Source organism: Thunnus albacares, chromosome 13 (genome assembly GCF_914725855.1).
Source record: "Thunnus albacares chromosome 13, fThuAlb1.1, whole genome shotgun sequence".
Taxonomy (NCBI): Eukaryota; Metazoa; Chordata; class Actinopteri; order Scombriformes; family Scombridae; genus Thunnus; species Thunnus albacares.
This window is the reverse complement of record NC_058118.1, coordinates 18,205,326-18,220,637: the sequence shown is the minus strand read 5'-3', so window position 1 is coordinate 18,220,637 and position 15,312 is coordinate 18,205,326. Positions and strand designations below refer to the sequence as shown.

Sequence of the window (15,312 nt, the reverse complement as noted above, 5' to 3'; positions counted from 1 at the left end):
GTCACTGCTTTGCCTTCAAGGTTTTGACCTATTATGCACACACGACAATTTGTTGCAAAGTGAGGGAGAGTGAGTTTCATATTGTTATTTTCCACTCCCAAATCAAAGCATCTCACCATGAAACCATTTTCTGTGTATTCAAACAGAAACTGTGACCTGGATATATAGACTGCTGGAGGACTGCTAAGGCCTGCTTGCAATCTTGATAAGGTTGCATACACAGATGCCTTAACTAACCCACACATATGGGTAAATTATGCTGCTGCTCTCACAGGGAGATGGTATCTGAGACGGTGAGCTCACACTTCCTTACAGAGGCTCACTCATTCCTTCCATGCCGCCTATGCAGGGTTTCCGCAGCCTGAGTTGACCCCTGCCAGGCCTAAGCATCAAGGATTTAAAAAAAAAAAATTATTTCAAGATGTTTTCTAAACTAAAATGTGTTATACAAGTAGCGTAGCTCCTTTAATAGCTCAATGTGTAATGAGTGTGCGGTTGAGAGAGAGTGCGTGTGTGACGGTGAGGCTGCATCGTCACACAGACGTGAGGACAAGCCAGAGGACAACCACCACTTAGAACCAGAACCGCCTGCCATCTGGAAAAAGACACACTGAAAGCAGGTTGAGCAGGCAGAGAGCGGGAGATTTTCTGCCAATAAAAAGCATAGAGACCCAAGGAGACATGAGAGCAGCTGCTCACTAACAGCTACGTGTGTTAACAGCAGAGAGCAGGAGGGAAGACAGACGTCTCACTCTATTATTCTGTGCTGCAACTCTGCTGCTGCTGCAGATGGAGCTGACACTTTCAGTTTATAATTGTAGCGTCTGTCGCCTGACTAAGTATTGATACAGCCTTAGTATTTTACAAATTAGAGTTTTTTTATTTGATGAACATGGGCGCTGATACGTGAACATGAACGAAATGGGTTTTAATTCTACAAAAAAAAGCTAAATCATGGTGGGGGCGGTGGGCAAGTAATGTGCGCGAACACCATGTATCACCGGTAACACCTTTACACACAGTAACATGTTTTGTTCTTTTCCCACTGTCGCCACAGCCCAGGCAAAACACCTCGCACTCCTGGGCTCCCCTGGCTGCAGTAACCTAAATGTGACCAGAGACAACAATCCCACTCTTCTGTGGTCCGGCTCCATCACCACAATAGTTCCAGAGCCCGGGGCTGTTTCAGCCCAACCTGAGGATCTGTGGTTGCTCCTGGGAGCAAAGCCCAAAACAATGGCCACCTCTACTCTCTGTCATGCCCCAGTGGAGGCACAGTCTCTCAGTAGTGGGGGTAGAGTGAAAGCCCCGGTGAGCTCAACTCCACCTAAACCGGAGCACTGATTTATAGCCTGCAAGGGTAAACTTGTTGCAAAGCGCCTGTCTCCCCGTCCTCCACCTCTGGACATCCTACTAGCCAACAAGTTTAACATTTTGATTCTGCAGGAGTTTCCTCCACTAGAGTGACGCTGCTATCTTCCACCATCCCCGGTTCTCAGCGGACCAAGCACCAGGATCCTCAGCCTGGTCCCTCTCAATAATCTGCACTTCCAGGAGCAGCAGATGTCCAGCAACGGAGGTCTCAGTGTTGGGCTCCACCTCACCACTGTCATTCTCCCAGGTGGTCAGGCATGCACACCCAGGCGTGGCATCCAACGTCAGTGCTTGTTGTTGGTATCTCTATTGTCCAGACGTGGTGTACCAAAGATACCGCATTCATATTGACGACACTTCTGATAAATTTGCTTCTAGTTTTATTCATATCACTGAGTCTTATAATCTCATTCACATGTAACAGGCCCTACACACATCAGAGGGCATACTCTGGACCTTGTTTTCACTCTTGGTTTAAATGTTGATCCTGTTTTTTTTTTCCAGAGGATCTCTTCATTTCAGATTATAATTGTGTTTTATTTGACTTGTCATTTAAGTTGGACATTTTACCTTGTCGTGAAATTAACTTTCGTATCCTACACTATCTCTAGCGGCAAAGTTTCTGCTGCCTTTTAGAACACTCCTGTTATTATGTCCAATAGTGATGGTGATTCTCAAGTACAATCTTTTTATGAGCACTGTCTTTTAGTCCTGGATAAAGTTGCTCCTACAAAGACAACATTGGGTCCTCTGATTAATTCCTTCCCTTGGATGAACGACATAATTCTCTCTTTTAAACGAACCTGTCATAGAACAGAGTGTTTATGGAAATCCACCCATCTACAAGTTCACTATCAGTATTTAAAATAACTTTTAACAGATTTTGATGACATGGTTAAGGATGCCAGAGCTACATACTTTTCTAACCTTACATCAAATAGTTGACGTAATCGCAAAATCCTGTTTGACACCATCAGTGACATTATCTCTCCTACGTCACCTGCTGTTCCAGTTTCCTCAGTTGATGAATGCAACAACTTTCTTGCCCTCTTTGTTGTTAAGATAAATGACATACAAGCAAACATATTCCTCTTCCCCCACCCCCTCCTTTTTTTGTTTGTATTGTGAAGCACTTTGTGACGTCTGCTCTTGAAAGGTGCTATATAAATAAAACTATCATTATTATTATTATTTATCCTCAGCTAGTGTCTCGTTCAACCTTATCCATACATCCAGGAACAATAAGAATGGTTTGCCATATGAGTTTTGATATGATTTAGATTTTCTCACATTGCATTTACGATGAAACATAACGAAAAGGAAGGTTTTTTCAAGCCCTTCATGTATTTATCATCACACTTTCTAGTATGGTATGATGAAAGAAGGTAGGAGAAAGTTGAAAGTGATGACTACTGACGTGACTTACTCCCTGTGTCGTCCACCTACACAAAAGGAAACTGAACTTCTGCGGAAACATGTAATGCCTTTACCCCTTTTTTTTTTTTTCACTGCTTTGCTGTACTTGCAGTGAATGAAGGTGCTTTGGATTCATTCACTATGAACAAGGTTCATTCACTTGAATGAGAAAGTGTGTCCAAACTTTTGACTGATACTGTACATATACATGTACTTGGTAAATAAAGCCTGATTCCAATTTTGATTCAGAGGAGCATGTAGTCAAATGTAGACAATCAAACTCCGCTGCACCAAATTGGCTAAATTTTCATTTTTTTATCATGACATGTAGCAGGGCCAATTATGTTCTATAAATTAAGCTTCAGGCCTGTATTTGTGGTCAACACATGATTTTAAAAATAAAACAATTTTAACATACAATTATTAAACTGTTATATTAGTGGTATACTGGACATTCAATAACATGCTAATGTAATCATGACACTCAAAAGTGGCATTGCATATATTTATAATAGTTTCATAGTTGCAGCTAACTGCGCTAACATTAGCTTTACAGACTGACAGAGTGAGCTACTTCACAGCCCAAAAACATGAAATGTCGACATTCAGAACTTTAAGGTAATTATCTTAAAGCAATGATATAATGTGTTTAAGAGAAGTTTAACTGGGACTTTCCAACAACTATGTTCACTAGTTATCTGTCATTTACATGCCTCAATTACCAAGCTGACCTGAGGTAATTACCTAGATTGTTTATGTAGAAACAGACTTGCCATTCTGTTACTCTTTTATGAAATGCAAAGAAGGCACAGACCACACACTTATTTTTTCAAACATCAAAAATGATATAGAGTGGCATTTCCTCTTCCATAAAACCATTTTGGGCAAGCATAAATAGTACAGACACTAGTATACAGTGAGCATATTAACAAGCAAATTTTGCCAATGCAACAAATTAACACTGGTCAGTAACAGATGAGTAAATCTGCAGGTAACAATTGTCAGAAAGACAGTGATATCAACAGTCATCAGCTTAAACTTCTAAACTTGCTACAGCAAGTTAAGACACTCATAATTATGGAAATTATTAAAATCGTATCTCTTGTTGAGGCTATTACTCAATAGCCAAAAGCCACTGTGCTGTACTAGGTAACATCTTATTTATTATGAGATAAAGCTAATATCTCAAAATTAATATCATTTGACCTGATTAATTCCAAATGCCCCAAATAAACTGCCCGGAACAAGAGCATTTACATCATCATTTTAACTCAGTTTCCCCACTATGAGGTAGCTGACTTTCTGATTAACAAGCAAAAAAGCTTTGTGGTTGATTTGGTGATCTAACTTCAAAGGACCGGATAAGGAGTGCAACGGACTGATGTCTCAAAACTACTAGGCAAATGCTGTGCTAAAGAGAAACCAAGTCTTACCAAAGCTTAGTGCTTGTAAGCGCTTAACCCTGTTAATAAACAAATCCTATGCAGAGTGTAAGTGTCTCGCAGAGATGATAAAGTGTTGTAATATCATTCTAAATTGCAGTTAATGACATTTCCATATTTGGTATCTGAGAGTGATCCTTAAATACTTAAGATTCAAAATTGCAGCATACAGTACTGTATACACAGTATATGTAGGTAACTGGCTTTGTTTAAAAAAGTGAATTACTAATCTGTGTTATTGTTCTATTTTGTTTTTCAAACAATACAATTATTCTGCAGTGTTCTCATTTGTATGCATACTTGCAATACAATGGGAAGAATGAATTTTAGAGCTGTTGATTCAAAGTAAATTAATATACAACATGCTTTTCTTTGTCTTTATTCCTTCTGCATATTTACAGTATTGTTCTTGCTTCTTCTGCACCACATTCCCACTATGGTAGGGGCACATAGTGTGGTGTGTGGAGATGCCATTTATGTGTTCATATCTGGTATTGTGATACTATGTTGCAACTCCACAGCGTGTGAGTTTAAAGGATGAAGAAAAAGTTGCAATAATAATAATATAGTGAACTACTAGTCAGCAATCCACTGACTGACCTCATTTTGCTCGTATGCGTATGCGAGACCACTAGCTTATCTTTGATTTATTTAAATATTTTCGTTTCCTTTTTGTTTTTGGTACACAGTTAATTTTTTTCAATTGTAACTGAAACATGACGCCCAAGTTTCTAAAAACACAACAAGTTCTACTTTCATCTGGTGAATCACAATTTTTTTGATCTCTCTCCCAATAAATGTTCAGTCCAACAACTTTTGACAAGTACTGGAGAAGTCTCGCAATTTATTGTGAAACTCATGGACACTATTCAAATAAGACCTACATTAGTCAAATACCACTGTAGTACAATAAAACATGTGCAGTTGGTTTATGTAATGGTTCTGATAATAAAATATTTTCTCTGCTTATCTGTAGCATACACATATAGCCTCTGTGGTTTTATCATAAAATCATTCAGATCTGTTTCAGTTCGTGTCACTATTCACATTAGCATTTCCCCTACGTTGACTGCTTTGAGGTGGCGGCAGCAGCAGGCTAGCTGGGTCTAATTTGTAAAATACTAAGTGTATTATCAATACTTAGTTGGATGACAGACACTACAATTGTAAATTAAAATGTCTGCTCTGTGACCGTTTGCAGAAACAGCAGAGTCGCGGCACAGAGTAGCGGAGTGAGACGTCTGTCCTCCCTCCTGCGCTCTGTGGAAACACACGTAGCTGTTAGCGAGCAGCTACTCTCATGTCTCCCCGGGTCTCGGTGCTTGTTTTCAACAGAAACTCTCCCGCTCCCTGCCTGCTCTCTGACGGTAGGTGGGTTACTCCCCTAGCTGCAGCCTCAGCATCACACACATGCTCTCTCTCTCTCAACCGCACGTTTGCTACACACTGCCCCACTCCTTGAAGGAGCTACACTACCAAGTGTTTACCAAGTAATGACACAGAGGTTGATTCACATTTTGGAGCAGCACTGCACCATGCATTGCACAGAGACTCCCAAACCCTACTGATTTCCAAATGAATGGATATTCGGTGTTATTTTTGGGATTAAAAAAAATATTTTTTTGGCCTGGCGGGGGTTATACTTGTACTCCTGTACAATTATAGGGGAGACACAACACGTACATATACAATACAATGAAACAATATACAATAATCTAAAGGTATTATTGTAATATTGATTCAAGGTTTATCACCTTACACTGGAACTGATTTCAGCTGGAGTTCTTAAGTATAAAAATTATGGGAGAAAACTGTCTTAGTAATTGCTTTGTGTTTGTTAGTTCAGACAACAAAGCTGTTGATTATAATTCAAAACATTCAAAAACAAAGAAGAACAACACTCACCCTTACATTTATACCTATGCTCCATTGGAATCCATAATTAGTTTAACTTTAATTGAATTGAGAAATATTTTGTGGTTAATGCCTGCTATAAGTGTGTGTGTATATATTAAGGTAACACTTACTGATCAAGGGCCTTATAGTAGAGATCCAGGTCTTTAATGACCAGCTCTGTTGTCCTCATTGTGATCATCTTGTTTTTGTATCGCTCATCAGCTTTTTCATACTGGTCTTCTCGCAGCTCTTTCCTGCAAGCAATCAATTCAAAGAGCAAGTTCAATTCATGAAAAAAACAATCATATTAATATATTATATTATTAATATTAATATGAAGCAGAATTCACCAGTAATGGCAGTCAGAGGGCTGGATATGTGAAAGCAGTGAAACAATTACCTGTGTGTTTCTTGCCCAAAAACTACAGAGAAGTTCAACTATGTAGTATATAAAGTTAACAATAGATCTGCATATCTCACCTGTAATGCATTATCTCCTCCTCAAAGCCTTTCTGACGACCCAATGCAATGCTGCGGTTCTTCTTCAAGTCTTCCAGTTTGCGTTCTGCCTCACGTCGCTCTCTGCACAACCACAGAAAGAAACAAAGTAAAAACACTGTGACTAACTTCTCATATTACCACTGGTGTGACCCTGATTTCACTGGAGTGTCTACCAAGATGTAAATCCAACAGTAACCTTTCTTAAAAGTGTGACACTGCTGAGGTAAAAAGATATTGGGACTGTCTTGACAAGTTAACCTTTGTGCAGCTTGGTGCGCTTTTATCACTATTTTATATTGATTGACCTGGCAGACAATTAATAACGATGTAGTGCTCTTACTGGCGTAGCTGCAAGACTTGCATATTGCCCATGTCTTTCATAAGAGCCTCGCGTTTCACCACCACCTCCTTTAACTCCTCAACACGCTTCCTCAAGGTCAGGTTGTCCTGCAACCAGCGCTCCTGGACCTAAAAAATTAAAAAAGTTTAGTTCCCGCAAAGCACAACTTACCTGAATACCGTGATGTGACTAAATAGCAAAGGAAAATGTAGGTTACAAAGTAATGATAGAAGAGGAGCCGGGTAGGTGTTGTACAGGGTCAACCCTTATAAAGGCCACAAGATGAAATGCGTCAGTCTGACAAAGTTGCTTTTAAAGCTGCTACAATTGTTGCTGGAGATTTTACCCTTACATATTGCTTTCCTTTATCATGTACCTTGCAAACAGGTGAAGTTGTGCCAGAAATCCAGACTCTACTGGGTGTTTTACTGTAAAACTGGATGGAGTATGGAATGTTCAAGTAGGACTGGGCGATATGGACCAAATCAAATATCACAATATTTTTGACCAAATACCTCAATATCGATATTGACATAATATTGTAGGGATGACTATTGGTGCTTTCACAAAATATTTACGCAATGAGATTTTTGATAAATAATCATCAATAATGTGGATATAATGACTAAGTGAAATAAAAGAACAGCTAGAACAGTCTGGTAAGTTCAGAAATTACATCACTTTACTGTAATGCAGCCTTTAAAACCAGGAAAAGGCAACATTTATATCACATCATGATATTACAACATCCAAGATCTACGACAAAAACCTAGTCTCATATCACAATATCAATATAATATTGACATACTTTGCACTAACCAGTACAATGTAACTGGATTGGTGGAGTAGTTTAGGCACTTTCACAATAATAAGCCATTGTTGAGATTGTTAAACTTAGAATTTACTTTTAAAAAGTGGCAGAAAACAAGACTGAAAGATAAGAATGAAGATAATAATGATTTTTACTTTTTGAGTGTCTATGTCCTGACGGATGTTTCCCATCTCCTTGTTGATCTTCTCTTTATGTTTCTCAGCCTCATGGAGCTGGGTGTTGGTTTCTTGAAGCTCAGACTCTTTTTGCTGCAAAACAATAAATAGTGTCATTGTTGTTGTTGTTTTTGAATACTTTCAAAAATGATTCATCTAACACAACTAGAGCTGAGCTTCTCTGCTGTTTCAAAGTGGATAAAGACATATTTTATTTACCTTTTTATTCCGAAGCTTTAGCTTAATAATGTCCATTACAAAATGACCAATTGAAGAGTTGGAAAAACTGACGTATCAAGTATGATAGTGGCACACATATTACCTCTTTGTATTCATCTTTGCCCTCATCCACGTATTTGGTGATGTCTCTTTCCAAGGTGGCGATTGCCTTTACTCTCTCTTTAATGGATCCGATCTGTAAGTAACAAAGTGTTAGAATAGTGACTAGATTAAGATACCCAAAGGTATCCAAAGAATGTAGCAGAAGGCATTTAGGTTTGTCAAACAGCTTTTAGTCCATCCTTACCATTTTTTGTATTGCCATCACTGTCAGAATACACTCTTAACCCTAACCTTAACTACAGTCACATTTCCTGATAATTTGACATTACATTTTACATTACTTTAACTTTTTCAAATAATGTTATCTCACTGTTGAAAATTACACTATTATATCCAGTGGTTATGTGTTAAGGAAAAGCAACAGAAAAGAACAGGAAAGAGCCATCGTCACTTGTTCCAGTTCAATCAAAAGTAGACGGAGTAATGAGTAAAGAGATAAGAGAGAAAGGAGGACAAAAACTACCTAGTCCAGTCCTTCATGAGAGTGTAACGACAGTTTGCTGCTAAATTTGATTAAACACAGAAAAGAGACAAAAGGGAGAATGTGTCCACCTTTTCTTGCCCCTCTTCCTGCTTCTGCCTTTTGCGCTCCACCAGCTCCTGCTTCTCCTGCTGCAGCTTCTCCAGAGCGGCAGACAAAGGGGACAGCTGTTCCTTCGCGTCCTGGATGGACACAAAGTAAGAAATAGGGATGGAGAGAAAACACTGAACTGTTTTGAAGGACATAAATTGTATGTAAATAAAATGAAAATGTATCATCAAAAAGAAAATTTACAACAAATAGCATGTCTATACACAGTATCAAGACCTGAATCTCTGCAACACCTACTGGAGAAGGGGCCAATAAATTCCACTCAAACCAAACATCCACACATGTCCCCCACACTCAAAAACCTTTAAAATTTCTTTGCCCTGTATATTTTTGTGTGAGCTACTGAAATTGAGGGTCTTTATAGGTTTATATCAACTTGAAAGAAGAAGCTGGCATAAACAAAAACAACAAAATGTACCCTGATGTCCCTGGTTAAGGTCTGTATCTCAGTGGTGAATTCAACACACTGCTCCTCCAGCTGCTGCTGTTTCTGCATATCACTGCTCAGCTGGAGTTTCTCTGCTCTCGTCTCATTCACAGCACTTTTCAGTATCTGAATCTGATCCTGCTGGTCCTGGATCAGTTTACGTTTCAGCTCCATCTTGCTGGAAGCTGTAAGGATACAAATGGTTACAAATAGGCAAAGAAAAAAAATACAATCTTTCAACTTCCATCTCAGTCCTGATGAGAAGTCAACAATGTACAACTGTGCAATAACTGCTAGGGACCAACAAGTGCTTATCAGTGTGGAGATTTTGTGTTGTCACACAAAAATGTAATGAATGAGTATTGAAAATACAGTAACTGATGAAAAATTGATGAAAAATAATGTAGAGATGAAAGAAAACACGCTGGTCCCTTCAAGGCCAAACTAAAAACATTACTAAAGACCAATCAGCTGTGTGACCACTGAGTCTAGTTTGCATTGTTAGTTTCTGATTGACATTGTGGGTCTATGTGATGTGCTGTTGTGTGTAGCTTTGTATTTTGTGTTTTGTATGGTGTGTTCTGTGTGTTTTTTTTTGTTTTGTTTTTGTTTGGGGTTTTTTGGGGGTTTTTTTTTTTGCTTTGTACTGTTTGCTGTTGTACTGTTGTATGTTTTGATTGTGGGTGACCACGGATGCAAATTAGCTTCAAGCTAACTCCAGTGCAGTGCATCTTTAACATTTAAGACTGCATACTGTCCCAATCAATAAATCAAATCAATCACTTAATTGATTATTACCTATTTTAAGCATTTGTCAACTGTCCGAGTTTATTATTGACAAAAGTATGTTGTGGCCAAAGGTAGGAAAAACACATTCCTCAATTTCTGAACCTTTAGTCTACTAAATGGCTAAAGTACATCCACATTGTCACCTATTTTTGAAGCAAGACTAATATATAAAAACTTAATAGATAATGCTAAAAACAAGGATGTCTCTGCTCTGCTCTGTCCAGTGACACTGTCCAGTGTCCATACATGTGTTATGGACAGAGCAGTGTCCATAACACATGTGTCCATCTGATGAACGAAGACCATCAAAACCCTGAAATGAAGAATGTTAACATCTGTCTAGTAAGAGACAGCTAGTGAGTGGACCTTTGAGCTTAGACCATTTTCTTACAAGCTTTTATAATGTGTTTTGCGGACAATGATGCAAGTGGAATAAAAGAAAATGTTCACTGCTTTCAATAGAAACCAACAATTCAACGAGGGTCTTACAGGTAACTGGAATCATCAGTTTTTTGGGGGGAAAGTCATACTGAGATTATACATTTTCCATCCTTTTTATTATTGACCAAGTCTAAGATCATCTCTTCTTTTTATGTAATGTTCATCTTTACAAATGTCCCCTGTAAACCTACTGGACAAGTAGGAGTATATCTCAAACACTATTAATTTACAATAGTTGGCTTTACATCTCCTTATATTTTCTTATACATGTGTATATGTTTGTCTTTCTGTATGTGTGTATATGTCTGTGTGTCTAGAAGATGTTTTTTTTTACAACTTACAAATAAAACAAGTCTTATATATTACACAAGCCAATGCAAAGCTTTGAAACAAGTCCATTTTGACTTGACTATCTAATTTCTCTTTGAGTTTAGAAGAGAAAATGAAAGTCAGTGTCAAAATTACAACCAACATCTCTCTTTGTAAAAGCAAAACAAAGAGATGAGCCCTATATCTCAGCAATTACAGTAAATCTGAGTAGTAAAGCAGCAGGGATGAAAAAACTACAACATATGATGCAAATTGTATAAAAATGAATTTGGCCTGTACGTAGGTATGTCTGTGTGATATCATCTTACTGGTGTCTAGCTTGTGTTGAGTCTCCTGTTTCTCCTGACTGACTTGCTGGATGGTTCTGGTCAGGTCTACTCCCTGGAGTTTAGCTGCTTGCTGAGCTATTTTCCTCTCCACCTCTTTAAGGTCCATCTGGAAAGAAAAAAAATGTTTACATTAAAGTGAAAGAAAGTGGTGTACAGCAATTTCCAGAATGCAGTCTCTTGTGATGTTTCTTAATGACCCAAAACTCGTGAGTGTTACGACTCAGGTGCTAATTTAATCACTTTTCTTCTCTGATGCTGCTGTCATTTGCAACTTAGATATCAAGAAAAACAGAGAAAATGAGAAGCGGTGCAGACAAGGAAAAGAAAAGAGGAGAGATTATATCTGAGGGAAGAGGGCATGGAGACAGAGAGGTTGGAAAGATTCAAAGAGAGAGAGAGTGGAAGAAAAATTAAAAGAACATAGGCAGGTACTGGCTGTGTCTTTATTGAATATCGGAGTGCACAGCATGTGAAGAGACAGAGGTGGTTAGAGAGATTGAAATAGAGAGGAGAATGGTACCAGGTGTTTGTCCATGAGAGTTATGTCCTGCAGGCAAGCCTTGGCTGTTTCCCCCTCTGACATCAGGGTACCCAGCCGAGCCTCCTGCTCTTCCACATCGCTCTTAAGCCTCTCAATTTCTCTGTTCACACTCTGCAGGCGGTTTCTCAACTCAGGCAACTCTTTTTCCTGATACTGTACAATGGACTGCCTGTGAGACAGGAAAGAGAAAAGGAATATACTTTGAGTAAAAGGTCTTTGACTCCCTGCAGTTATTCAGGTAACTGATATCTCTGAAGCTCACCTATAGATGGATGGATGAATGAATCCCCACTTACTCTCAGAATTTTAGAGTTACCCCACAAGTTTCAACACAACCTTTAAAATTATCTACAATTTTTGCTCTAAAGGTTCACTTAAAACACTTGACTAACTTTCACTTTCATATGCATCTAGCATCAAGCAAAATAAAGGCTATAAATTAAGCAAACTCATTTCTGACAATGTATCACGTTAACTTAAGATGCTTCAGTCTAAGTTGAGGGACTTTTTCTACCATGACAATAGCAGTTGGATAAGTCTCCACTAAATTGGCACATGTAAAATCCAGGATCCAGATCCAGAGCACTGAATTTCTCATAGTTTTTCTGGTTTGTTTATCAGGCTTTGAACATTGCATTATGTCAAAGAGAAAATAAATAGTTTACTTCAGCTCACCATTCCCCTGTAATACAAAGGTAATTGGACTGTCAATTAAATCAGTGTGTATTTAGTTTCTTTTGTTTTACAAGCCACTGTTATGTAATGGTGTTTTCATGCTTCCGATTTGTATGTTCATTTCTTTTGAATGAACTTTACTCACACTCGATTCATAAAATGGATGTTTGAATATCTCTCATCTTGCTGAAAGGTTAGATATAAAAAGAGAGTAGCTGTTGGTTCACTACACTCTTGACTGTAGGGTTCTCCTCGGGTCATGAATGGACAGAGAAGAGAATGAAAAGATAAAATCTCATTCAAATGAGAATCTAGCTCCATCTAGTGGAGTACACTTCATAAAAGCTGCTCTCTATTTTCTTTAACAAAGAAACGGAAGGAGGGAAAGAACAAGAGGAAGTTAGTCTTACACTCCTGATCTAGAAATATACACAAATTAATCAGATCTGAAAGTACCTTTGAATATTTCATATTAAATTGAATATAAAAACGAATATATAAATCAACTGAATACTTTTTGTTCTTCATGTTGTAAATGAATGACATCGAATTACAAGGAACATAACATCGTTGTTTCATAACTTAATGAAACAATCATTTATACTCCACATACATGTGAATGGTGTAAATGGTGTAAAGAGACCAATTACCAAAAACACAGATACTCATTTTCCAGAAAGAAGGTGAATTAAACAGGTTATGGAAAACTATGAAAATAAAGTCTGTCTGTCCAATCGGCAGTAGAGGACTTTGTTGACAGTTTTCGTTTTTAAAAGATGAATTCCATTTTTATCCTTCACATATTTTTCATGGTTATTTATTTATTTTTATAAATCAAATTCAGTATAACAATTATGTGGTACACAGCCCCAGCGAGCTGGTGAGAACTCATCCTCCTCTCTCTACATGTCATGTTGCTTGAATAAACACAGCTGAGTATCTATTTTTAGTGTGGTACGACTGGGTGACTGAATGAATACATGAGGGATTTTTTAACTGCTTTACCATTTTTAATTGTCTTGATCATTCGTAATTAATGTAACCTAGTGCAAGATGTTCTAATGTGTACATACACCAATAAAGATAATGCTCAAGCTGATGTAAAATGTATTTATGGACAAAACAGAAGACCATTCCTGAGCACACCTGACATGTCAGTGTGCTGTTCATCCACTGTGTGTTATGCTAGAGATTCCTTGTGGTAGTGTAGAGCTTGACACCTGTTCATCATTTTGTTGTTTTTTTTCTTGTTCATCAATTAAAATCAAGTCTGTTTAAAAAGTCCAGCAATCATTTTATCACTTTATGAAACAAAATGAATTGATAATGAAATCGTTATAAAAACGACGACAGGTGGGGCAAAAAGTCATCATAGATAGGGGTATAATCAAGAGGGTGTGCTTGTTGGATTGTCAGGTTCAGAGAGTTTGATGCTGAACTGATACTGATGTTTGTAGCTGAAGCCCTATTTGAAAGTGCATTCAATTTTTTTTTTTGATAATTCTGTATACCAAAGTCCGGTACACATATTACACTATACCTGACAGGTCTAAGAGTCATCATCTCATCCCTCCTCCTCTCCTTCCTCTTTAGGTCCTGCTCAGTGTTTTTCAGTTTGTCTGGCACCAGGCGTAGTTTGGACTGCATGTCGCTGATTACTTCCTGCAGGTCAGACTCTGACGGGAACATCCGCTGGCACACAGGGCAGCAGGGCTCCCTCTCCTCTGTCAGCTGGCTGATGAACTGGGTATACACTGCTGTGGCTCCAGCTAGCATGGCTATAAAAAGAACAGGTGGAGAAGGAGAGAACTAATTTATTATATCTTCATTTATACTACTTATATCTCGAGGAGAACTACTACTAGGATTAGAACACCCCCACTTGACATAATGTTGGTTTTGTTAGATTCACAGATCTACCAAATAGCAAGCATTGTATTGTGGGATGCTGAATAAAAAGTAACGTACATGCTATGGACACAACGTTTTTCTTTTTCACTGTGGGAATATTTGAGGGCACTGTATAGTGCATAAATCTCACCCTTAGAGCAATCAAATAAAATAGCAGAGGGTGAATATAGTACACTACGTAGCAAATAGGGAGTGATTTCTGACAGAGTCACCAACTTTAAAGTCAAAGTAATGAAGTAAAGAGCATAAAGAGCACAATTTAAACAGAGGCACATGGACCCCTTCAAATCAGGGCAGCAGCAACATGCAGATTCTGGATTTCTTTGGGACACATCTCGTCATCCACTGAGTGCTTGGCCTTACTTGTCTGATTTGTCGATTTTTTTGTTCCACTCAAAATGTCATCTCAACTCTCCATAAAGCTCTTCCCCAAGTCTTCACTCATATTAGTGTTTGTTATCTTTTATTTTCTTTTATTAAGAGCTTTCACCTCTTTGTTTGGATATCTTCTCCAGATCTTCCTGCAGTTTGCCCAGGTCCTGCTCCAGATCCTGACTGCCACACACATTGAAGAACTTTTCTTCGTCACTGGTTAACTGCTGCTCCTTCTTACGCAGTTCAGAAGCAATGTGGCTTTTATTCTGCTCACTTGATGCCAGGTCCTTACTGAGAATAATGAAAACCACAACATCATACTGGTCAGTGCCACAAAAAGAGATTTTATAAGAGAGATGTAAATAAATATAAATAAATCATACAAACTTGAGTTTGGTGAGTCTGTCCCTGGTACTGTTGACTTCCTTCGACTTGGTATAGATCCAGTCCTCCAGCTCTCTTTTGTTGGGAAAGTGGCCCAGCAATGACACTAGATCCTCGCTGTGGCGAGACTTGATCTTACGTACCTGCTCCTCCTTCTCCATCTGGAGGAAGAAAAGAGTAAAGGTGAGAGGAGAGTAAACAGAGACAGAAAAGACGACAG

General features: G+C 38.4%; 1 protein-coding gene across 1 annotated transcript in view; it reads right to left on the bottom strand.

Annotated features, from left to right (window-relative positions):
• The window catches only part of rad50 (RAD50 homolog, double strand break repair protein), a 31,861-nt gene that overhangs the window by 6,851 nt on the left and 9,698 nt on the right, over positions 1-15,312 (bottom strand). The window contains exons 13-24 of the mRNA XM_044370504.1: positions 15,096-15,253; positions 14,824-14,999; positions 13,963-14,200; positions 11,727-11,916; positions 11,186-11,312; positions 9,309-9,502; positions 8,851-8,961; positions 8,279-8,371; positions 7,936-8,049; positions 6,970-7,097; positions 6,609-6,710; positions 6,260-6,382 (exon numbers count right to left, since the gene is read on the bottom strand). Of these exons, the coding sequence (XP_044226439.1) occupies positions 6,260-6,382; positions 6,609-6,710; positions 6,970-7,097; positions 7,936-8,049; positions 8,279-8,371; positions 8,851-8,961; positions 9,309-9,502; positions 11,186-11,312; positions 11,727-11,916; positions 13,963-14,200; positions 14,824-14,999; positions 15,096-15,253 (1,754 nt within the window). The remainder of the gene's footprint in view (positions 1-6,259; positions 6,383-6,608; positions 6,711-6,969; positions 7,098-7,935; positions 8,050-8,278; positions 8,372-8,850; positions 8,962-9,308; positions 9,503-11,185; positions 11,313-11,726; positions 11,917-13,962; positions 14,201-14,823; positions 15,000-15,095; positions 15,254-15,312) is intronic.